This window comes from Heterodontus francisci, chromosome 4 (assembly GCF_036365525.1).
Source record: "Heterodontus francisci isolate sHetFra1 chromosome 4, sHetFra1.hap1, whole genome shotgun sequence".
Taxonomy (NCBI): domain Eukaryota; kingdom Metazoa; phylum Chordata; class Chondrichthyes; order Heterodontiformes; family Heterodontidae; genus Heterodontus; species Heterodontus francisci.
In genome coordinates this window covers 76762688-76787729 of record NC_090374.1, presented here as the reverse complement: position 1 = coordinate 76787729, position 25042 = coordinate 76762688, and the positions used below count along the sequence as shown (strand labels likewise).

General features: G+C 43.7%; 1 protein-coding gene across 8 annotated transcripts in view; it reads right to left on the bottom strand.

The window, feature by feature from the left end:
* The window catches only part of cast (calpastatin), a 236224-nt gene that overhangs the window by 10557 nt on the left and 200625 nt on the right, over nt 1-25042 (bottom strand). For 7 of the 8 annotated variants that reach the window (XM_068029732.1, XM_068029734.1, XM_068029733.1 and 4 more), the window contains 11 exons: nt 24094-24189; nt 23510-23566; nt 20966-21091; nt 15775-15831; nt 13211-13300; nt 10126-10221; nt 9670-9720; nt 8820-8945; nt 7463-7519; nt 5890-5979; nt 271-366 (listed from right to left, as the gene is read on the bottom strand). In XM_068029732.1, coding sequence (XP_067885833.1) covers nt 271-366; nt 5890-5979; nt 7463-7519; nt 8820-8945; nt 9670-9720; nt 10126-10221; nt 13211-13300; nt 15775-15831; nt 20966-21091; nt 23510-23566; nt 24094-24189 — 942 coding nt within the window. The remainder of the gene's footprint in view (nt 1-270; nt 367-5889; nt 5980-7462; nt 7520-8819; nt 8946-9669; nt 9721-10125; nt 10222-13210; nt 13301-15774; nt 15832-20965; nt 21092-23509; nt 23567-24093; nt 24190-25042) is intronic. The other variant, XM_068029740.1, reaches the window with a different exon arrangement.

Sequence of the window (25042 nt, the reverse complement as noted above, 5' to 3'; positions counted from 1 at the left end):
CTTAAACAAAGGAAAGCTGGAATATTATAGACAACTTTTACAAAGACTTGGCCACAGCTAAAAATGGCCACCACTATTTGCATTTGAACACCTTGCACATTCCAAGACATCAAAGAGGAGACACATGTCTGATGAGCCTGTACCCAAAACAATGGCTTGGTCTATTGATTGAACTACCTGAGACTGTTTTCATTATCAAGTCATTCAAAGTATTGAAGTAAAGTATTGAAACAATTATTGACTTAATACAAACTAATTGTTGGACTGAACCTTAGGATCGGCTCGCTCTGAAAATCTGTAATCAGGAGGAATAGATTCTTCAGTTTCTCCAACAAGCTCAGCCTTCTTTTTGGAATGATCAGATTCCTGGAAATATGGAAATATGTTTTAAAAACAATCAAAATTCACAAATATTGAGGCTGAATATCTATATAGTGTGCTTAAAGAAGTTTTTGGTAAAGCTAACTAAATGAAATCACTAGGTAATAATTCAATTTTACTTAAAGCTGCTGTGGTGCCTGTAAACATCTGTCCCAGTTGTCACTAGTTGCTATGAATAAAATTATACCTGGAGATTGTGACATTTTAGCAATTTTAAGAACCTGGTATCTAGATAATAGGTTGCTCTCAGGTAACCTTTCTCCTGACTAGACAGGCACTTCATTTTGCTTTCTTTCAACTATAATACTCTGGGATTTCTGTTTAAATGTATGTTTTTTAGGACATGTGCATTGTCAGCTTTTCTGATAAACACTCAGATTTAAAATGGAAGAAGACTTTCAGTGCAGTTTAATTAAGTAAGGGATAACAGGTGGTGATTTAAAAAAAATAAAACCATTGTAGCACTCTAAGATTGTCTTTATCCAGGAACTGGAAAGATGGCTATTCCTGTTAGCAGAATGACAGCCACTTAGTAGTAACTCCAACTTTTGCAGAAGAAACCTATTTGGCTTGAAAACCTGAAATCTCAAATGCCAGAAAGCTTTTCAGTAGATAATGGCTCTGTCTTAACTCTTCATATAGGAGTGTATGCATTATACCAAGCAAATAGATAATTAATTTAGAGTTTCACGTAACTTCCGCCTTGAAAGTACAAGTGCAGTTAATCAAAGCAATAAGGCCAACAGCATTTGGGGTTTTATAAATAGGGGGCATTGAGTATGAGTGAAGGATACATTTATGCACAACATCGGTTAGGCCATATTTCGAATTTTGTGCACTTGTGTACACCCATTAAAGAATGGGCACCTAAAGCCATAGAAAGCATACAGCTCGGATTTGCCACAATGATAGAAGAGATGAGAAACTATAGTTGTGAGGAGGAATAAGATACTGGAACTATTTCCACTGCACAGATAAGGCTAAAGATTTAATAAAGGTTTTTTAAATATAAAGGGTTTTGATGGTGAATAGGGAAAGACTATTTCCTTCGATTGGGCAATCAGTGACAAGGGAACATTAAATTACCAATGCCACTAAGTGAGGATAGATGTTGGGTGAAATTTTTTTACATGAGAGTTGTTGGAATGCTTTACCACTGAGTGTAATTGAGACAGCGATACATCTTTTAAGAAAATTGGATAAATATTTGAAGCTAAATATGTGGTTGACTCTTAAATGCCCTCTGAAATGGCCGAGCAAGCTATTCAAATTGTAGCCAACATCTACGAAAAAGCTAAATAAGAATAAAACAGGATGGGCCACCTGGCTTTGACCTAGGACCAGATACAACAAAGGCACACCCAGCGCAGTTGACCCTACAAAGTCGTCCTCACTAATATCTGGGGACTATCATATGTTCGTATAAGCAAGGGGGTGGAACGTTATCGGGGGTAGGTGGAAATGTGGAGTAATCAGTTCAGCCATGAACTTATTGAATGGTGGAGCAGGCTCGGGGGGTCGAGTGGCCAACTCCTGCTCCTAGTTCGTATGTAGAGAACAGTGGTAGAATCGGACAGAGTCAGCATGGATTTACGAAAGGGAAATCATGCTTGACAAATCTACTAGAATTCTTCGAGGATGTAACTAGTCCAGTTGATGAAGGGCAGCCAGTGGATGTGGTTTATTTGGACTTTTATGTGGGACTTTGTCGAAAGCCTTCTGAGAGTTTAGCATGTAAAATTAAAGCGCATGGGATTGGGGTAGTGTATTGCGATGGATAGAAAATTGGTTGGCAGACAGGAAACCAAAAGTAGGAATAAACGGGTCTTTTTCCGAATGGCAGGCAGTGACTAGTGCAGTACTGCAGGGAGCGGTGCTAGGACCCCAGCTATTCACAATATACATTAATGATTTAGATGAGGGAACTAAATGTAACATCTCCAAATTTGCAGATGACACAAAACTGGGTGGGAGGGTGAGTTGTGAGGAGGATGCAGAGGAGCTTCAGGGTGATTTGGACAAGTTGAGTGAGCGGGCTAATGCATGGCAGATGAAGTATAATGTGGATAAATGCAAGGTTATCCACTTTGGTAGTAAAAACAGGAAGGCAGATTGTTATCTGAATGGCTATAAACTGAGAGAAGGGAATATGCAGCGAGACCTGGGTGTTCTCATACACCAGTCGCTGAAGGTAAGCATGCAGGTGCAATAGGTGGTAAAAAAGACAAATGGTATGTTGGCCTTCATAGCGAGAGGATTCGAGAACAGGAGCAGGGATGTCTTGCTGCAATTTATACAGGGCCTTGGTGAGGCCACACCTGGAATATTATGTGCAGTTTTGGTCTCCTTATCTGAGGAAGGATGTCTTGCTATAGAGGGAGTGCAACAAAGGTTTACCAGACTGATTCCTGGGATGGTGGGACTGACGTATGAGGAGAGATTGAGTCGGTTAGGATTATATTCGCTGGAGTTTAGAAGAGTGAGGAGGGGGTCTCATAGAAACCTATAAAATTCTAACAGGACTTGACAGGGTAGATGCAGGAAGGATGTTCCCGATGGTGGGGGAGTCCAGAACCAGGGGTCATAGTCTAAGGACACGGGGTAAACCTTTCAGGACTGAGATGAGGAGAAATTTCTTCACCCAGAGAGTTGTGTGCCTGTGGAATTCTCTACCACAGAAAGCAGTTGAGGCCAAAACATTGTATGTTTTCAAGAAGGAGTTAGATATAGCTCTTGGGTCTAAAGGGATCAAAGGGTATGGGGCGAAAGCGGGAACAGGCTACTGAGTTGGACGAACAGCCACGATCATAATGAATGGCGGAGCAGGCTCGAATGGCCAAATGACCTACTCCTGCTCCTATTTTCTATGTTTCTCTCTGGTTGGATCCAGAATGTGTTGTCCCGAAAACATTCTATGTACTCCTCATCTCGGCTACCTCTGCAATCTGATTTTTCCAGTCTATATGTAGGTTAAAATCTCCCATAATTATCGCTGTACCTTTATTTTATTTATTTAGAGATACAGCACTGAAACAGGCCCTTTCGGCCCACCAAGTCTGTGCCGACCAACAAACACCCATTTATACTAACCCTACAGTAATCCCACATTCCCTACCACCTACCTACACTAGGGGCAATTTACAACGGTCAATTTACCTATCACCTGCAAGTCATTTTGGCTGTGGGAGGAAACCAGAGCACCCGGCGAAAACCCACGCGGTCACAGGGAGAACTTGCAAACTCCGCACACCCAAATTGAACCCAGGTCCCTGGAGCTGTGAGGCTGCGGTGCTAACCACTGCGCCGCCCTTTCTGACAAGCTGCTATTATTTCTTCCTTTATACCCCGTCCTACAGTGTGGTTAATGTTAGGTGGCCTGTACACCACTCCCACAATTGACTTCTTGCCTTAATGATTTCTCATCTCTACCCAAACTGCTTCTGCATCCTGGTCTCCTGAACTTAGGCCATTCACCGCTATTGTGCTAATACCATCATTAATCATCAGAGCCACCCCTCCACCTTTTTCTAGCATCCTGTTCTTCCTAAATGCCATGTATCCTTCAATATTCAGGTCCCAATCTATGTCGTCCTGCAGCCATGTCTCTGTAATGGCTATCAGATTGTACTTATTTATTTCTATTTGCGCTCTCAATTGATCTGTTTTGTTTCGAATGCTACGTGCATTCAGATACAGTGCCTTTAGTTGTGTCCTTTTATTATTTTTGTAACGTCTAGCCTTATCTGTTGATTTACTCTTAGATTTGTACACTTTGTCCCTTCCTGTCACAGTCTGTTTATCATTTCCGATATTAATAACTTTCTCTCTTGCCTTGTCTCTACTCCTTGATTTACCATATCTTCCCAAATTTGATCAGCCCCAGCACGGTTCATGTCTAGACTGCCCCAATGGTACAGCCACCACTTTCCCCAGTACTGGTGCCAGTGTCCCACGAACTGGAACCCATTTCTACCACACCAGTCTTTGAGCCACTTTCTCTTACTTTATTTGCCCTATGAAAATTTCCACGTGGCTCAGGTAATAATCCAGAGATTATTACCTTTGAGGTTCTGCTTCTTAATTTGCTGCCTAGTTCCTCATACTAACTAAGCAGAACCTCTTTCCTTGTCCTGCCTATGTCTTTGGTACCTACATGGACCATGATGACTGGATCCTCCCCCTCCCACTGTAAGTTCCTCTCCAGCCCTGAGCAGGTTTCCCGAACCCTGGCACCGGGCAGGCAACACAGCTGTCTGGACTCTCGTTCTTTGCTGCAGAGAACAGTGTCAATCCCCCTAACTATACTGTCCCCTACTACCGCTACATTCCTTTTTTCTCCCTCCACTTGAATAGCTTCCTGTACCATGCTGCCATGGTCAGGTTGCTCATCCACCCTGCAGCCCCCACTCTCATCCAAACAAGCTGAAAGAACCTCAAACCTGTTGGACAATTGCAAAGGCTGAGGCTCCTGCACTCTGGGTCCCCTTACCTGCCTCAGCTGCAACCACACTCTCCTGTCCCTGACCACTGACCAAATCAGAAGACCCTCTCCTAAGAGGTGTGACCGCCTCCTGGTACAAAATGTCCAGGCAACTTTCCCCCTTCCTGATGTGTCGCAGTGTCTGCAGCTCGGACTTCAGTTCAATGACTCTGAGCCGCAGCTCTTCGAGCCACAAACACTTACTGCAGATGTGTTTGCCCTGGATCACACTGGTATCCAGGAGCTCCCACATGCTGCAACCATGACACATCACCTGTCCTGCCATCCTTAATGTGTTTTAATTGACTACTTAATTATTTTATTCAATTATTTATTTTTTATTTTCCCTTTTTTAAATGTATTTTATTAAGCTTACTACTAGTTCATTTACTATTTTAAACGTTCGGATTACAATGAACCTTAATCACTTACCAGATACTCACCAAACAGATAGTTTCTTCCCTGCTCTCTCCATTGATTGTGACGTCACTTTTCGATTTTTCCCCTGCTCCGCTCCTCTTTAACTCTGCTCTGGTATTCCCTCCCTAAACAATGCCTATTCTTTAACTCCCTTCTTTAAGAATTCCTCCCTAAAACACAACTGTTTGATCAAGCTTCCATTACCAATCCCACCATCTCCATCTTTGGCTTGGTCTCCATTTTTTTTGATTGTCCGAAGATGCTTCACAGAGATGGATTTTTTAAAATTAAAGGTGCTATATAAATGCAAGTTGTTATTTTAGGACCCTCAGGCAGCACCAATTCTCGAGCAAGGAAAAATAACAGCCATTCTAAGTGATTTAAAAATATGGTAATAGGGCCACCAGTAGTGGAAGTAGGAATAGCAGGTGGTACCGTTACTGTTACACAGTGATGTCACTGCATTGGGGCAGGACAGCATTACCAAAACAACGATTTCATGTGTACAGATGTATATTAACTCTGCCAAGAAGATGACCAATATATGATGCAGTAACAGTAATCTTATTCAAAGACTGAAAGCCTTAGGAAAAAAAATTCATTTATACCTTCACCAGAGGACCAGTATATTTGGGAGCTGAATTATCTGGCGCTTCTGATGGAAGTGTTTCTGCAAGAAGGTTAAATGGATCTTCGTCCTTTAAAGACATAAAACACACTTTAAAAAAAAATTTCGGTCCAATCTCACCTGAGACATATTCTGACAGCAGTGAAACATGTTACTGAAGGTTTGAGCCTGCTTGCCCTAGGCAAATAAAGCAGCCTCCTACTAATAACACAATGTTCATCCTTGCCAGTGCTGCAGGGTATAACCTGAGCTTTCAGCCCCCATTCTCTATGCTTATGCAGTGACAGGTAAATTCATGTTTCTGTGAGTTGGACCGATTCTTATGGATGGCATCAGCAGGAAATGGCATGTAGATAAAGAACAGATGAAACATTGGACCTCTGCAGCAGACTGAAGTGATATAGAAGAAGTCATTGCTGGTGATATGCTGACTAAGTGGGAACAGCCATATTAGCCTCAATATTGACCCACCCAGGATAGGTAGGTGGCGGTTGGGGTAGTGGGGAAGGCAAATGCTTAAAAGCACAAAATGTGACCCCAACCTGATGAGTATGCGCCTGCTGCCATTTTTGCAACAGCGGGTAACATGCTGTGCACGGGTTCCATCTTGGAGAGGTGAGACTCTTCATTATCATACATAAATCCGGCTCCCACAGCGCAGTTGGGCGCCTGAATTAAATTTAACTGATGCCAGTTGTGTTTCCCATGGCTCAGGAAAGCCAAGAGCAAAATGCAGATGAGAAGTGTTGGCTGTAGTATGTGAATGCTTTTGACGGCACTTGTGGGCCAGGAGGAGCAGGTATGCTGCCATAGGTCCCTTGGGGAAGCCTTTGGCTTCCCTTCTGCTGATTGTGCCCACTTTCTCGCCCCTGCCAGGATCACTGACACACTCTCCAAAAGCCTTGACTTGCAACCTTCCCCATGATCACCACTACCACCCCCAACCAAGTCTTGAGCTGCAGCCCGTGATCCCTCCTCAATTGCCAGGGGCCATCGCCAAGGGTCCCTGGCTGTGGCTTCCTGCCAGGCAGCCAGCCAACCTGTCAATTTAGCCAACTGCTGGGCTCAAAAAGAAGAAAAATAAATTACGATGTGTCCCTGCCATTAAATTCAGCAGGACCTCCGCATCCCCAATCTTGCTGGGTTTTCCCCGCATCAGCATGTCCCTCCCAGTTAATATTGGGGGTGTTGTTTGTCAAGGCATAATATCCTACCTGTGACAAGAAAGTTATCGTTTGCTATTCTTACACATTCAAAGGGCAGACTGATGTGCTAGGAGCACTAGGAACAAAGCCACAATGGGAGATACTGGGAGAAGGCACACAACAGACAGCGACTGAAAGTTAATGAAAAGCATGTCCCTCAAATTGGATGTGGTACGTATGGGGTCTGTCAAGATCTGGTTCCAAAGAACAACATGTCCTTTTACAGATTCAATACTGAGTATTGGAGTCAATTTAGGTTTTCAACATTTCTCCATAAACCCACTGAACTGTTTCTACTATGAACAGAAATCCCAATGCTTCATATTTTATACTTATTTTCTCACTTACCTTAGTATCACTTTTACTTGCAGAAACTGAGGCAGCTGTCGAAGCTTGCAGAGGTGCCTTTGCAAGAAAAGGAAATTTCAATTGTTATTTTATTTTCACTTGTTCATACACAGGGTTTCCAAAAACATATCTACCCCACTTTTTGTAAGGTCATCCGTTGTCAAATTAAATCTGAGATCCTGCCCACTAGCAAAATCTTTCAGAACTCTGTTAAATTGAAAATTGACCAATCTGAAGAAAAGAGATTTAGTGAAACCTGGAAACCAATGTAGTTTACAACAAAACCAGGAGATGTAAAATGGGCTGCTGATTCACTCATATTACGCTGTGCACAAAGTTTAAATTACTCCCATTATTCCAGAATGCTCTCCCAACTAGAAATTCTAGATAATTACCACCTTTACTATTTTTGCTATTCTGTTTCTCCCAGTCTATGTAACAATTAAACTATCCCATAATAGCTACTGCTTTTGCTACATGATCTTTGTTGTAGACAATTCCCACCAGCATCTGTTATTCTTTGCTGTTTCTTAGTTCTACCCAGATTGTTTCCACTCCCGAATTAGCCTTAATGAAATCCTTTAATTCTACTACTATAATACTGTCTTTTAACAATATTGCAGTTCCTCCTTTTCACAATTCCTTGCAATATTTAGCCAAAACTCATAGTGGTCACAATATCAACCTAACTGCGGGATTGTTACCCGTAGATTTTTGACTGAACAAACTCCAGTTAAGACAACGAACAGACTGACATCAACACACATAACAATTATTTTAGTCAGTTGGAATGAAGCAAATCCAAATTCCAGGCAATGTGAATGTACTGCAACACCAGCCCATACTGCCATAGGGAGCAGAGATGAAAATGTAATACCTATTTCCACTGAAGTCGTGACTGCCCTGATGTAGAGACATCCACAAAGCAAAGTAAGAGGAACAGCAAGCAGGTCGAGATTAGGTCTCTGTGGAGCGCCTCCTCATGACCAAACAAGAGTGGTATTGATCCAAGACGAAGCCAATCATATTCTTTTAAGGCCTCAGCAATGTCGAAGAAAACAGAATGAGGTAGATTTTACCACAGAATATGGTTGGCATGGTTGGAGTGTAAATCCTCAGGAAATAAGTGTAATTTAAAAAATATATTTTCTTAATCAACAATTTTTATCGATAATAAATGAGGGTGACATCATAGATTCTTTATATTTCATTCTTGGTCCCGGATACTCATTTGCTCTGATTGGTCACAGGTAACCACATGACCAATCACATTGCAAAACCAAAAACACAAAGTGGCCCTCAGAATTCCCAACCTACTCCACCTTCAGTCTCTAACAGTTTAAGATTGGAGCCATACCTGCTTCTGCATTGAGGGCGGAGCTGCATAGTGGGAGGTTGCAGCTGTGCATTTTGAAATTGGAGTTGCAGAGCTGTGAACAAAGTCTGCTGACAGAGAATCCATGACTTCACCTTCTGTCATACCCTGTGATAACAATACAATAAATGTAGTTAAATCATATTTCAATAACACAGATACAAAGGCCTCAAATCCTTAATACTGAAGCACAAATTAAGAAACAACTTCATACACAACAATTGCCTTTCACTGCACGATTTCTCCTTCCCTCTTTCACATGTCATGCTACCTGATGGAAAGGATGGAGAAGTGATCTTTGTCAATTACTGCAATGGGAAAAAGAATCATGAACTGCCATTTTCTTTAAGTGAAACTGAGGTTAACCATTAAATTTACAAGTTCTGGAATCTGAAACTTGTCCAAAACTATATCAACCCTTTAAGAGTTTCAAATTCCTTTTCGTTCTAATAGTTAAAGGCACAAAAAGAAAATAATCTGAGGGTAGAAGTGACAGGAGTGAGCTTTTGATGGGCCAAATTTCCTTTCCTATGGTTCCAAATGCTTTCATGTTCTCCTACCCAACAGTAAGAGAGCCACACACACCTACCATTTTTGTTTTTCCAAACCTTAGAATGTCTGAATATAGGATTACTCTGGGTAATAACTAAAATATCACTGCCGATTCTAACCCTGGCACTGAGGTAGTATTCTTTAATAAACTTCTATAGCTCTCATTAATATATGTGCATGATAATTATTGATTTATGGAACAGTGTCTTGAAGAGTTTCACTACAGGGAAACAAATGCTCCTTAATGAAAAAACATTATGAGTTTTATCTTCTCTGTTACCTTTGGTTTTGCTCCTGGACCAGTGGAGGAAGAGGCCACTTTACCTTTATCCTGTTGCAAGAAACAAACGTCATCAGATTCTTCTAAAGAGTATCAGAATTATTTAGAATTGAAAGCAGCTGGTAAAGCAGTAACGTAAATACAGTAAAATACTTTAGTACTCTGGACCACATCGACGTATGATATCAGTGTAAACCTCACTGAATCAGTAAGTTGAACAACTAAGTCATTAGCTATTATGTAGCATGATTAATTAATATGGGGTATTGGTGTGACTGATTTCAGTTTTAGAATAACTATTCAGATTCTGTATGACCTGTGCTGGCAGGATCATATCTACTGTTTCAACATAATTATAGACTTTCTTTTACATCAAACCATTGTCAAAATGTTTTTAGTTGTTCTGTATATGGACATATTTTATTAACTTGGTTCTAACTGATTGGTGGACTGAACCTTAGGATCAGGTTGCTCTTTAAATCTGTAATCAGGTGGTATAGATTCTTCAGTTTCTCCCACTCGTTCAGCCTTCTTCTTATTCGAATCTGATTCCTGAAAATATGAGAAATAAAGTTCACATAAATATTAAGGTTTAATGTCCATATACTGTGCTTCAGTAAATTGATTGTTAGTTGGATTAAGTCAACATTTAGGAAATCATTCTACTGTAGTGAAAAAGCTGCCTGCAAAAACCTATAGCAGTTGACAGCAATATGATGAGTAGGACCTGGAGGATGCTGTGTGTGCAGTCTCATGCTATTTAATCCAAGCTCACACAAACTAGACTGATGCATCAGATAAAAGACATTGAAGGTAATTTTTATCCTCAAAATGGGTGAGTTAGGGTCAGGTGAGTAGTGAAAATTAAAAAAATTTCAAACCTGACTCCAATCCACCTCAAACTCTACCACTTCCAGTTTGAACTGAGGCAGGGCAGGGGGCAAGTGACCAATCTGCTCTCAGGTGGAAGGTCAGTCAGTAAAACCTTTTAAGGAGGCTCCATTTTAATAACCTTTATATTTTTAACTCGTGTTAGTCTGGTTTCCCTGGCCTCAGGAAACCCAGCAGGTAAACTGAGGTGAGAAGTTGGATCCAGGATTACAGCACTGCTTGTGGGCCAGGAGCAGCAAGATTGTTTCCCCCAGGCGCAGCAAGCTTACCTGTAAACCACCCCATGATTGGGACCCCCAACCACCATCTCCATCCCTCAACAGCAAACTCTCCCCAGGACCACCTCCCCCACGATCCCTACCCCCACCAACCACCTTCTCCAATCCCCACACAATTGAATCCCCTCCAACCACCATCTCTATGCTGCCCCCCCCCACCACGATCTCTCCCCTGACCACTACCAACACTCCACAATCGTATCACCTTGACCAGCATCTCTGCCACTCTGCCATCTCTCCCATCCATACCTCTAGAACCCCGGACAGCCATCTCTGTCCTTACCTGCTTTTCCACTGCACCCCCTACTGTAGGCTTTCCCGCCCATCAAGCAATCGGCCAATCAATCAGGCTGGCTGTTGGGCGGGAAACCTGCAGAAAAAAGTTTAATGGAATCCTGCATTTAGAAACGATTGGGTTTCCCATCCATAATCCTCCCCCCACCCCCACTGAACATGCAGCCCTGGAAATATCGGGGCCATTAGTGATGTGCTGACTCAAGTAAATGAATATGGGAAGGAACACTCAGTCATTCACCTGAGACATAAGGATCTTCCACAAGAGTTGGTTTGTTTAAAGATTGCAGGCAGTTTGCGTCTGTATTCCTGATATGTACTGACAGTGTGTGAGGCTCCTCACCAGCACAGCAAACTCAAAGAAACCAATTATATGCCATGGAACTCATTATCTAAAGAGGATAATTCCCCAGGCAAAAAAAGCTGTTGCAAAATATTCACCAAGGCCTATGACTGGTCTGTGAAATATTAAATTCACGAAAGGCACACTGTGGGGAAATTCCTTTTTCACTGAAGTTTACTAGTTGAATAGTTGGAGGCACATTGAGGATATCAAGATGATCTACAAACTGTGCACAATCCTGTCTAACCCAGAATTGGTCCCTCCAGTTAAAGATTACAAAACTACCAATCCAGAGCTCTCTTAAAAACATGCTGAACAAACACTAAAAACAGAAGAACCATCCTTCAGATTTCATATATCTATGAAGGAAAGTCCAAAAACAAGCAAAACACTGAGAGTTCTGGAAAACGGAAGCAAAAATGGGAAACAATGGAGATACTCAACAGTTCAGACAGAATCCGTTGAGAAAACATTCATCAGTTTCAGGTTTAAAGTCTTCTTTCATTTGAACTTGAACGTTTATACAGAGCCATTCATGGTGCTCAGCACATTCCAAAGTGCTTTAGAATTACTTCTGAATTGTAGTTACTGCTGTTATGTAGACAAACAAAACAATCAATTTGTGCACAGCAAGAACCCACAAAGAACAATCAGATAATTGACCAGTTCATTTGTTTTGGTGGTGTGGGTTAAAAAAAAAACGTTGGCCAGGATAATAATGTACAACAGAGTTCAAATGGTGCCATGAAGTCTTTTAAATATATCTAGACATGCAGACGCTGCTGAACGCTGTTTAAAGTTTAATTCAAAAGATGCACCTACAACATTGCAGCTCTCCCTGTGGAGTACGCTGACATGTTTAGGTCCTGCTGTTGCAAACCCACAGCATTCTTCTGCGTCACGGATGAGAGTGGTGCCACTGAACCAAGTTGCTGTCCAATAGTGTTGCTCAACAGGAGCCAGAGGTTTTGTGACTCCATCGGGATGTTATACCAAATATTATCAGTGACACTTACTTGTCAGCAGTAGGAGCAATCCCTGGGATTTTTGAGCAGTGGAAAAGTAGTTTGGGAATTGAGGGTGGGGGTGTAGGTAGTGGCTGGTGACTGGAAATCCTGATGGGGAGTGGTTCAAGGAAGGAGTCAAGGGTCCTGGGGAGCATTAGAAAAGGCTGTTGAAGAGTTTAGTAGCATTTGCTGCAGACCTGGTGTCTGAGAGCACTCAGAAGCTAGTGTAAGAGCATTTTGAGTTTGAGTGGCTCACCTCTTGTTGGTTTGTTGCAGGAACTTGGGGAAGTTACAGCTTCATTTCTGGTGCAAGGAAAAGTAACAGGCAAGCTTGTAATTTTTTTTTTTTAGGGGTAATAGAACACTCACCAGAGTAAGAAAAGCTCGTGGTACCCAATGTTTCCTTCATCCATTCCTGTGCAGTTCACAGTCCTTCAAGATTGCCACACAACTGTGCATGCGCATATCTTAAAGGTGCCACTGCTTGTGCATAGCCTGTTGGTGCCGCACATTCTTGATTGGTGCGTGGTCGCATACCCGTACAGCTCCAAGTACCATTATTGTTACACAATGATGTCACTGGACTGGGGCAGGATAGCATTATCAACAGACCAACTTAATGTGTACAGATGTACATTAGCTCCATTAAGAAACTGACGAACGTATGATGCACTAACAGGAATCTTATTCAAAGACTGAAAGTATCAGGAGACAATTTTCATTTGTACCTTCACTGCAGAACCAGTGTATTTTGGAACTGAATTGTCCGGTGCTTCTGATGGAAGTGTTCCTGCAAGTAGGTCAAATGGATCTTTTTCCTTTAAAAATAAAATACATTTGTGTAATTCCTGACAAACACAGTTAAAACATATTCTGACAATAGAAATTTGGAAAATTATGCATTTAGTTTGTGCAATCCCTGACAGATAAGTTCAAAATCCGCTTTTGTGAAATTTCACACAATAAAACTTCCAGGATGAGTATATTACTGAGGTGAACCTGTTAATAAAGCAAGTACATTATTTGATGTATTTTACATTAGTAGCATCTTAACGATGTTGCGGGCCAGGAATGTTGTGGTGTCCAGAGTCACTAAGGAGGCAGGGTGGTGGGGTGTGGGGGGATGTCAATGTTAAATGGTTTACAGGCTGAAGTGCACTCAATCAAAGGACAATCGATGGCACTTGGTCAGTGCACCAATTATAATATTTTATTTAAAAATTGCCCCTTTGTATATCTGTCCCAGTGGCAGGCTCCATTGCTGAAAGAGCTCAAGGCTTTCAGCAGCGATATTCCTCCACCCCTCACGGTGGGCTCCCTAGTTCCAGAAGAAACCCAGCCAGAAGCCTGTGAAAAATATGCAATTGGCTCTGACCAGGGAAAATTCAGCATGGTCAGAGATGGAAGACATGGATGAGCACAAATCTCATCTGTTACAGATCACATGGGATTATTGCTGCAGAGGAAAATGCGAGCAACACTCTGAGCCTTAAGCCCAATGCTCACTATCAACTTGATCCATGACTAGCCCAATCTCAAGTTACCTCATTGCACTCCATAGGACAGATACTGCACTTTGTCTTTCTCTCCCCTGTTTATCAAGTTTTACAGACAACCTGATCAGATTGTAGCACTGTGCTGTGATTTGACAAAATTCCTTTGGGGTTTTCCCTGGAAAATGGTTGTGGTTGGTGCATTAAGTGAGTATACCAGCCTCCAGAAAGGCAATTTATATTACCATACCAGTGGCATGCAGGCCAGAAAAACAGCTATACCCCACGAAAAAGAACATTGCAAAAATATATTTATGGAGGGCCACGAAGGATATGTCTGAATAAAAAGACATTGGATAGGTACAGCACCTTACCGGTGGCAAGAAACTGTCACTTATTGCACAATGTTGTGAACTCATTCAAAAGGGTAGATTGAAGTGCTTGGAATGTACAAAATCACAGTGGAAGATGTGAGGAGAGTAGGAACAGTAGACAGGAACTAAAATGAACAGTAGGGCCCTCTAACTTTTCATGGTTTATATGGGAGAAACCAAGATCTGGTTCCAAAGATGAAGGGCTGAACTTTAATTGCATGCTGTGCTCTGCGGCGGCGCCCTTTCAACTTGGTGGCCTTCCGACACGCCGAGGAGCTCCCGCAATATTACGCGATGATGTAGAGGGGGCGGCAGCCGCGTCCCCAGCAATGGCGTCCGGCGCTACTGCGCAGGCCCCAGTGCCATTTTTAAAGGGCTTTAAGCCCTTAGATGAAATTACAATTTTTAAAGGCATAGTATTATTAATTTTTATTAAATAAAAACTGTTGTGATGGATGTCCTTCCCCAACCCCCCCAATGGTAATTTAATTGCCCGGGATAACCAAAAAATGCCTTTATCCCTAACCGAACGTAACCCCTCAACCTTCAAACCTTTGCCCTTCAACCCCTTCCTACCATTTACACATCCAATCAAAATTGTTTTCCCTTCTTCCCCCACCCCTCCTGCCCTGAAAATTTTATTCCTCCCCGCTCCCCACCAGGAACTCTGGAGTTCCGAAGGCGCTTGAAGCTCGAATGGAAGCCGTAAAATCGGCATGGGACGGCCGCCATCTGCAGGTAAGGTTTTTGCATCTACTTAATGTTAATCTGCATATTTAGATGAAGGGCCCGCCACCAGGCGGTGGGGGGCCATACCAAGGTCCCCCCGCCACTGGTTATATTTATTTATTTATTTAGAGATACAGCACTGAAACGGGCCCTTCGGCCCACCGAGTCTGTGCCAACCAACAACCACCCATTTATACTAAACCTACATTAATCCCATATTCCCTACCACATCCCCACCTTCCCTCAATTCTCCTACCACCTACCTACACTAGGGGCAATTTACAATGGCCAATTTACCTATCAACCTGCAAGTCTTTGGCTGTGGGAGGAAACCGGAGCACCCAGCAAAAGCCCACGCGGTCACTGGGAGAACTTGCAAACTCCGCACAGGCAGTACCCAGAATCGAACCCGGGTCCCTGGAGCTGTGAGGCTGCAGTGCTAATCACTGCGCCACTGTGCCGCCCCATGCAGCAAGCCCTTCTTGATGTTGCGGGTCGGGACGGGCCTCTTCCTGCAGAATTTTACCGACCTCCGCGCCATGACCTGCGTTGTCGAGGGGCTGGTAAAATTCAGCCTAAAGTGTCCTGAATATTGAGTAGTGGAGTCAATTTAGGTTTTAATTCTTTTTCCATAAATGAGAACGTAACCCACTGAAATCCCTACATTTCATATTTTACTCTTATTTTCTTACTTACCTTAGTGCTACTTTGACTCGCAGAAACTGAGGCAGCTGTTGAAGCTTTCAGAAGTGGCTTTGCAAGAAAGAGATTAAATTTCAAATGTTATTTCAGTATTGCTTATTCATAGCTGACTACTTCAGATTTCCAAAACCACTTCTGCCACCCTTTTTGTCAGACCTTAAATGTCAATTGTACATTTAAATGAAATCAAAGATCCAGCACACAAGCAAAATGCTTAAGAAAGCTACTAAAATTAATAAGATGTTGATCAGTTAACTAATCTCAAGAGATGATTTATTGCATTAGCTTACAGACAATGAAACTTAATATTTGTTTTGATTTTATCTATACTGCATATTTAGATTAACCGGACAGCAGTCTATTATTCCACAGGTTCATTGCTTTGGATTTTTCTGTTGTATACACTTCACTTCAGGCCCCAACTTCAGTAAATTCTAGTGAAGAACTGTGAATCTAATCCTCACTTATTTTGTATTGTCAATTGGTTCAATTCTGATGCTGGTAAGACAATAGACATTTCGATGAATGCTAGATGCTTTCTAAAGTACAACCCAGTTTTAACCCTGCCCGCTAGGTGGAAATAGAGCAGGCTGGTAGTTAAAATGGCAGACAGCGATTCCATGACACATTCTCACCCTCTGCTGACATAATGGTGCTGATTCCAGTGGTAGGTAAGCTGCCCACGACAGGCACGCTAGGGCCTCATCAATATTTAAATGTTCTGATTGCCCTCACGCCCGCCGCCACAAGCTGCAATCATAGCCCAAGTTCAAAATTGGAGAAACCATTCAGGTCTTTGAGACCCAAGATACAATTATATCTTATCACCTGAAATAGGGAAGCCTTTTAACATCTAAACTGTAAATTATGTCATTATGACAAATTCTCCACATAGATTTGGATATGCCAGATCCTAACTTCAGATGGGAAATTTCACTTGGCCTTGAAGGGGGTGTAGCCTCTGGCCACTCCTAACAAGGCCAAAATGTCAGAGAAAGCAGAGCCAGGCAAGCAGTCTATGCCAGCAGCTCTCAATTCCACCGACAGAAAAGACCTGCTGTAAGACTGGAGACCACTACACTGTCAAATGAGGCATTTTAGCCTTCAGAAGGGCAGAATCAGGCAATGCTGAGGGAGAACAATACAGGGTAGAGAAATGGACTGGACCTTCAAAGATGTGGAAATGTTATTATTGGGGTGAAGAAGGCTGGCAGACACCTGAATTTCCAGCAGAATGGGCACAGAAAGTGTGTCGCCATTAGCTCTCCACTAAGCACTTCTCAGCATTGGATTAAGTGTGCTGTCATTGTTTATCTAGGAGGAGGTCATTGCTGATTTCTTTTTGGCCTCAGAGATACATGACAGGTAAAAATGGGCTTGAGACAACCTGAGAGAATTTGTGTCCTGATTGGACTGCAACAAATTCTCAGACAAAATGGTGGAAATTAGTTTTGGCCCAAAAGTGAGCCACATGCCTTATTTCAATAAGTCAGGCGAGCTACAGAATCAGCTCCCCTATTTGAAGCAGCCGAGGTTTGGGCCTCTTGCCTGGCTGCAGCAGCTCTTTGTAAGTCCTTGATGGAGATACGGAGGACAACAGAAAGAAGGTCTATTGTGACTCAATGGAGGCCCTCAGGAATGCGACAGTGCTGTGACGAGCATCTCTACTCCTTCTGGCTCCAAATAAAGAAACCGTTCTGACAAAAGGCCATCGACCTAAAATGTTACCTCTACTCCTCTCTGCTTCCTGACCTGCTGAGTATTTCCAGCATTTTCTGTTTTCTAGCATCCACAGTATTTTATCCTTGTATTAAAAAAAATTATCAACCTGTTTGGTGGTATCTTACACTCAGGAAGACTTAACAGAGCAGACGTCAGCGCAGCCCACTTCCTCAAAGAGGTATTAAGCCACTCACCGACATATGCAAGGAGATTATTGCCTGCTTTGGGTGGCTGCCCCAGACGCCTGAAAATTGTCCGAGGCCAATATGGCATGTCCTGGCCCTGTTGATCCTGCAAAGTCCTCCTTACTAACATCTGGGGGCTTGTGCCAAAATTGAGAGTGCTGTCCCACAGATTAGTCAAGCAACAGCCTGACATAGTCATACTCACTGAATCATACCTTACAGACAATGCCCCAGACACCGCCATCATCATCCCCAAGTATGTCCTGTCCCACCGGCAGGACAAACCCATCAGAGGTGGCGGCACAGTGGTATACAGTCAGCAGGGAGTTGCCCTTTGAGTTCTCAACATCGAGTCCAGACCCCATAAAGACTCGTGGCATCAGGTCAAACATGGGCAAGGAAACCTCCTGCTGATTACCACCTACTGCCCCCCCTCAGCTGATGAATCAGTACTCCTTCATCTTGGAGGAAGCACTGAGGGTGGCCAGGGCGCAGAATGTACACTGGGTGGGAGACTTCAATGTCCATCACCAAGAGTGGCTCGGTAGCAGCACTATTGGCCAAGCTGGCCGAGTCCAAAAGGACATAGTTGCGAGACTGGGTCTGCGGTAGGTGGTGAAGGAACCAACAAGAGGGAAAAATACGCTTCACCTTGTCGTCACCAATCTGCCTGCAGCATATGCATCTATCCATGACAGTATCGGTAGGAGTGACCCCAGTGCAATCCTTGTGGAGACAAAGTCCTCTCTTCACATTGAGGATACCCTCCATTTGTTGTGTGGCACTACCACCATGCTAAATGGCATAGATTTCGAACGGATCTAGCAATGCAAAACTGGGCATCCATGAGGCGCTGTGGGCCATCAACAGCAGCAGAGTTGTACTCAACCACAATCTGTAACCTCTTGGCTCGGCATATCTCCCACTGTACCATTACCATCAAGCCAGGGGACCAACCCTGGTTCAATGAAGAGTGCAGGAGGGCATGCCAGCAGCAGCACTGGGCATACATCAAAATGAGGTGTCAACCTGGTGAAGCTATAACCCAGGACTACTTGCGTGACAAACAGTGTAAGCAGGATGCAATAGACAGAGCTAAGCGATCCTATAACCAATGGATCAGATCTAAGCTCTGCAGTCTTGCCACATCCAGTCGTGAATGGTGGTGGAAAATTAAACAACTAACTGGAGGAGGTAGCTCCACAAATATCCATATCCTCAATGACAGAGAAGCCCAGCACATCAGTGCGAAAGATAAGGCTGAAGATTGTTGCAAATCTTCAGCCATCTCGGCCTCCTCCTGAAGTCCCCAGCATCACAGATGCCAGACTTCAGCCAATTTGATTCACTCCGTGTGATAGCAAGAAATGACTGAACGCACTGGATACTGCAAAGGCTATGGGCCCTGACAACACACCAGCAATAGTACTGAAGACTTAAGCTCCAGTACTTGCTGCGCCCCTAGATAAGCTGTTCCAGTACAGCTACAACACTGGCATCTGCCCAGCAATGTGGAAAATTGCCCAGGTATGTCCTGTACACAAAGGTCACGACAAGTCCAACCTGGGCCAATTACCGCCCCATCAGTCTACTCTCAATCATCAGTAAAGTGATGGAAGGTGTCGTCAATAATGCTATCAAGCGGCATTTGCTTAGCATTAACCTGCTGAGTGATGCTTAGTGTGGGTTCCGCCAGGGCCACTCAGCTCTTGGCCTCATTACAGCCTTGGTTCAAACATGGACAAAAGAGCTGAACTCTCACATCAAGGCAGCATTTGACCAAGTCTGGCATCAAGGAGCCCTAGCAAAACTGAAGTCAATGGGAATCAGGGGGAAAACTCTATGCTAGTTGGAGTCACACCTAGCACAAAGGAAGATAGTTGTGGTTATCGGAGGTCAATCATCTCAGCTCTAAGACATCAGTGCAGGAGTTGCTCAGGGTAGTGTCCTAGGCCCCACCATCTTTAGCTGCTTCATCAATGACCTTCCTTCAATCATAAGGTCAGAAGTGGGGATGTTCCCTGATGGTTGCACAATGTTCAGCACCATTCGCGACTCCTCAGATACTGAAGCAGCAAGACTTGGACAATATCCAAGCCTGGGCTGATAAGTGGCAAGTAACATTTGTGCCACACAAGTAACTGGCAATGTCCATCTCCAACAAGAGAGAATCTAACCATCTCCCCTTGACATTCAATGGCATTACCATTGCTGAATTTCCCACTGTCAACATCCTGGGGGTTACCACTGACCAGAAACTTAACTGGAGCAGCCAAATAAATACTGTGGTTACAAGAGCAGGTCAGAGGCTAGGCATCCTGCGGTGAGTAACTTACCTCCTGGCTCCCCAAAGCCTGTCCACCATCTACAAGGCATAGATCAGGAGAGTGATGGAACACTCTCCACTTGCCTGGATGGGTGCAGCTCCAACAACACTCAAGAAGATCGATACCATCCAAGACAAAGCAGCCCACTTGATTGGCACCCCATCCACAAACATTCACTCCCCCCACCACCGACGCAGAGTGGTAGTAGTGTGTACCATTTACAAGACGCACTGCAGTAAATCACCAAGGCTCCTTAGACAGCACCTTCCAAAACTGCGACCTCAATCACCTAGAAGGACAAGGGCAGCAAATACACCACCATCTGCAGGTTTCCCTCCAAGCCACACACCATCCTGACTTGGAACTATATATTGCCGTTCCTTCACTGTCGCTGGGTCAAAATCCTGGAACTCCCTTCCTAACAGCACTGTGGGTGTACCTACCTCCCCTGGACTGCAGCAGTTCAAGAAGGCAGCTCACCACCACCTTCTCAAGGGCAATTAGGGATGGGCAATAAATGCTGGCCTAGCCAGGATTGACTGATTTAAAAAAAAGGTATCCTTGGGCCACTGGTCATAGACCTATCAAAATGGTAATTCTTTTCTCTCCAGAAAATGGCTGCTGTAATGACTAATTTCCACTCCTAAAAGTGCAGTTTATAAAATGTATTTTTTGTCATTCTACAAAGATAATCACTTAAAAATAAACATTTACGTATAGATCAATCAGGGTGGCATTGTAGTGTTTCTGTTAATCTATTGGTCCTTTACAATTATTGGTTATGTGGTTAGCTGCGACCAGTCACATTGCAAAAGCATAAACAGGAATTGGCCCTCAGTGTCCCCAGCTTACTCCACCTTCAGTTTTGAACAGTTTTTGATAGGTGCTATCCTATCTTAGATGGTGGTACAGAGGGGCTAAATGGACTACTCCTCTTCCTATGTTCCATACCTGCTTCTGCATTGAGGGCGGAGCTGCAGAGTGAGACGTTGCAGCTGAGCATTTTGAAATTGGAGCTGCAGAGCTGTGCACAAAGTCTGCTGACAGAGAATGCAGGACTTCACCTTCTGTCACACTCTGTGATAATACAATAAATGCAGTTAAACCATCTCAAAGATATTTTAAAAAAAACAGATACAAAGACCTCATACTTCAATATTGAAGCACAAATTAAGAAAAGAACTTCATTAGTGGCAATGACCTTTAAATCCATAATTTTCCCTTCCCTCCCTTTAGGTTCTCATATGTCATGTTACGCAGTGGAAGGGAAGGAGAGGTGGCCTCTGTCAATCCCACTTCTGGAACATGTAAGAGAGAGTGGTGGATAATCTCTCATAGTTCCTTCCTTCTGATGGGTTAGTTAGACCTGTACTCTACATTCCCACAAAACTTCACTACTGACAATGGAAATCACAAAGAGCCAAAGAGCACATATATAGTAAAAATCATAGTCAGTATCTTAGTCTGAACAAAAGGGAAATAATGAGATGCCATTTTCTCTGGATGGAACTGAGTTTAACCATTAAAATGACAAGATCTGGAAACTGGAACTTGTCAAAAACTTCAATATTTTCAAATCCTTTTTCATTTTGTCAGTTAAAGAAACACAAAGAAAATGCTCTGGGTGGTGCAGAAATGATGAGAATGTGTTTTCGATGAGCCAAATTTCCTTTTTTCATCTCTGAGACTCCTTGTGGGGGGAATGTTATGCTCTCCCCCGTGGCGGATTTGAAGGTGGGGAGGGGGGTGGTTCCCGCCACCATCCTGCCTCCGCCAAAATTAGTCCGGTGCAGGAAGGCTTGTGAACAGCCTTCCTGCCCCGCCACCAATTGAGGCCCTGAACCGGGCAATTAATCCCAATTGTGTCCTAGGCCCAACCATCTTCAGTTGCTTCATCAATGACCTTCCTTCAATCATAAGGTCAGAAGTGGGGATGTTCACTGATGATTGCACAATGTTCAGCACCATTCGTGACTCCTCAGATACTGGAGCAGTCCGTGTAGAAATGCAGCAAGACCTGGACAATATCCAGATTTGGGCTGATAAGTGGCAAGTAACATTCGCGCCACACAAGTGCCAGGCAATGACCATCTCCAACAAGAGAGAATCTAACAATCTCCGCTTGACATTCAATGGCATTACCATCGCTGAATCTCCCACTATCAACATCCTAGGGGCTACCATTGACCAGAAACTGAACTGGAGTAGCCATATAAATACCATGGCTACAAAAGCAGGTCAGAGGCTAGGAATCCTGAGGCGAGTAACTCACCTCCTGACTCCCCAAAGCCTGTCCACCATCTACAAGGCACAAGTCAGGAGTGTGATGGAATACTCTCCACTTGCCTGGATGGGTGCAGCTCCAACAACACTCAAGAAGCTCGACACCATCCAGGACAAAGCAGCCTGCTTGATTGGCACCCCATCGACTAACATTCACTCCCTCCACCACTGACGCATAGTGGTAGCAGTGTGTACCATCTGCAAGATGCACTGCAGCAATGCACCAAGGCTCCTTAGACAGCACCTTCCAAACCCGCAACCTCTACCAACTAGAAGGACAAGGGCAGCAAATGCATCTGAACGCCACCACCTGCAAGTTCCCCTCCAAGTCACACACCATCCTGACTTGCAACTATATCGCCGTTCCTTCACTATCGCTGGGTCAAATTCCTGGAACTCCCTTCCTAACAGCACTGTGGGTATACCTACCCCAAATGGACTGCAGCGGTTCAAGAAGGCAGCTCACCACCACCTTCTCAAGGGCAATTAGGGATGGGCAATAAATGCTGGTCTGGCCAGTGACGCCCACATCCCATGAATGAATCAAAATAAATGAAGGGCCTCTTCCTGCCACAGCCGCAATTAGCCATGTGGTAGCTGGCCCTGTCGCTGCATGGGAAATTAGGCACAAGAGACCGTGCAGGCTGCTTCCCAGCTCTGGGGGCGAGGGGGCACTGGGAAGTGGGGGGGGGGGGTGGCTCGCTGAGAGATTTGAACAGTTTGGGGGGGGTGGTTTCCTATAAAATATAAATTAGCCGGCAAGGCTGGTTGCCCTATAAAACCAGCGCCAGTGCCTGCGCGGAGTGCCTGCTCACTCCACGTGAATGGGGGGGTGCGGCCGACTGGGGCATTTAAATGAGCCGCCGTGCAGGAGATCACGGCAACATGGCGTCGCACGGCTCACACATGCGGGCTGCCATTTTTTCCACCAACTGCCACCCTCAGCAGCAGGCGCTTAAAATCCAGCCCATTGTTTTTCAATTTTCCACTTCAGAATCTGTGAGTTGGGGTCCTCCAATCTTGGGCAATAGCTGGAGTATCACTGCTGATCCTAACCCTGGCATTAAGTAAAGTGGCATCCTTTAACAAAAATCCACCACTACCTTTAACACAGTAATGTACAAATATCACTGATTTATGGAATGATGGTCTGAAGAATTTTACGACAGGGAACCAAATGCTCCGACAAGAAAAACATAATTTGAGCTTTACCTTCTCTGTGACCTTTGGTTTTGCTCCTGGGCCAGAGGAGGAAGAGACCACTTTACCCTGTTCCAAAAAAAAACTTCATCAGATTCTTCATTGGGGCACCAGAATTATTTAAAATTGAAAGCCACTGATAAAGCAACAATACAAATATAATAAAATGCTTCAGCATCCTAGAGAGAATTCACGTAAGTGTAAATGTGGTGTACATACATCAGTGTAAACCTCATTTGATCAGTAAGTTAAATAACCACAGCATTTAATTAAAATATAGCTGGATTAAACAATGGGAAAAATTGGGAAATACTGAATTTAGTTCAAGAATAGCTATTCTGTAATTTCTCTTTTGTAATCTGCTGTCAGATTCAGTGCGACCTGTGATTTCTACTGTAGCTCCACAATTGTAGAAGTATATTTTTGCATTAGACGATTGAAAACTATTTTTTTTTAAAGAGATACAGCACTGAAACAGGCCCTTCGGCCCACTGAGTCTGTGCTGACCGTCAACCACCCATTTATACTAATTCTACATTAATCCCACATTCCCGTTCTGAACATAGACAAATTTTGAATATATTTATGGACCAAACCTTAGGATCAGGTTGTTCTTTAAATCTGTAATCAGGTGGTATAGATCCTTCAGTTTCTCCCACTCGTTCAGCCTTCTTCTTATCAGCATCTGATTCCTGAAAATGAGATTATGAATGGGAGTAACCCTGGAAGATTAATGAGACTCGGCAGACACTTGATTAAAAGCAGGTAACATTCATACATTTCTATCAAAGTAACTAAGAGCTTAGATGCCCTTCTCCACATTTAGTCTTCCCCATTCCAGTCTGGTCCCTGGTCTGACCCCATCTTCATTCCTCAAGTCCAAGGGGTTTTGGGATTAGGAAGCATCAGAGAGCTGCATTGGTGTCTGAGAGCAGTAAGATGACGGTTTAGAGATTTGTGAGCATTGGGAAACTGTCCTGGGAACATGCGGAAAGGAAAGAAGTCCTGGGGAGGGGTTTCTCGCACCCAGGTATACTTTGCTGGGCTTTTGGGAACATTGGGAGGGTTATGCCAGAGACAGATGTTATTTTGGGAACATGGCTTAGCTTAGCTCTCTGGAGTCAGGAGAATCAGACCCGAACTGCTCTCACTAATTGCGGAACGTGCCACCGCCCATCAGCCTCCTCTCTATTAGGCAGGCATCCCACATCACTTTCTTAGTTGTCAGATGGTTCTTACTTTTAAGTCATCTCCTAAAACACAAGCTGTACTTTTACTGAGTTTCCGCAGGGCAGCCAAAACATTGTCAAAAAGCATTGCAAATGATTTGTTTGGTTCAGCTCTTTTTGTTTTGTTGATGCAGCCCAGGGATGTCATAGCGTCACCTCTGGAGCTTCACAGGTTTTCTTTGTTCTTGAATTGAGTCCCTAAACCCCTCGACCTCTCCACCTCCCTCTCCTACTCTACAGAGTGGGACTAGGACTGCGTAACTTGTGTAATTGCATAGGGCCCCAAGCCAGTCAGGGAGCGTGAGTGGATCCAGTG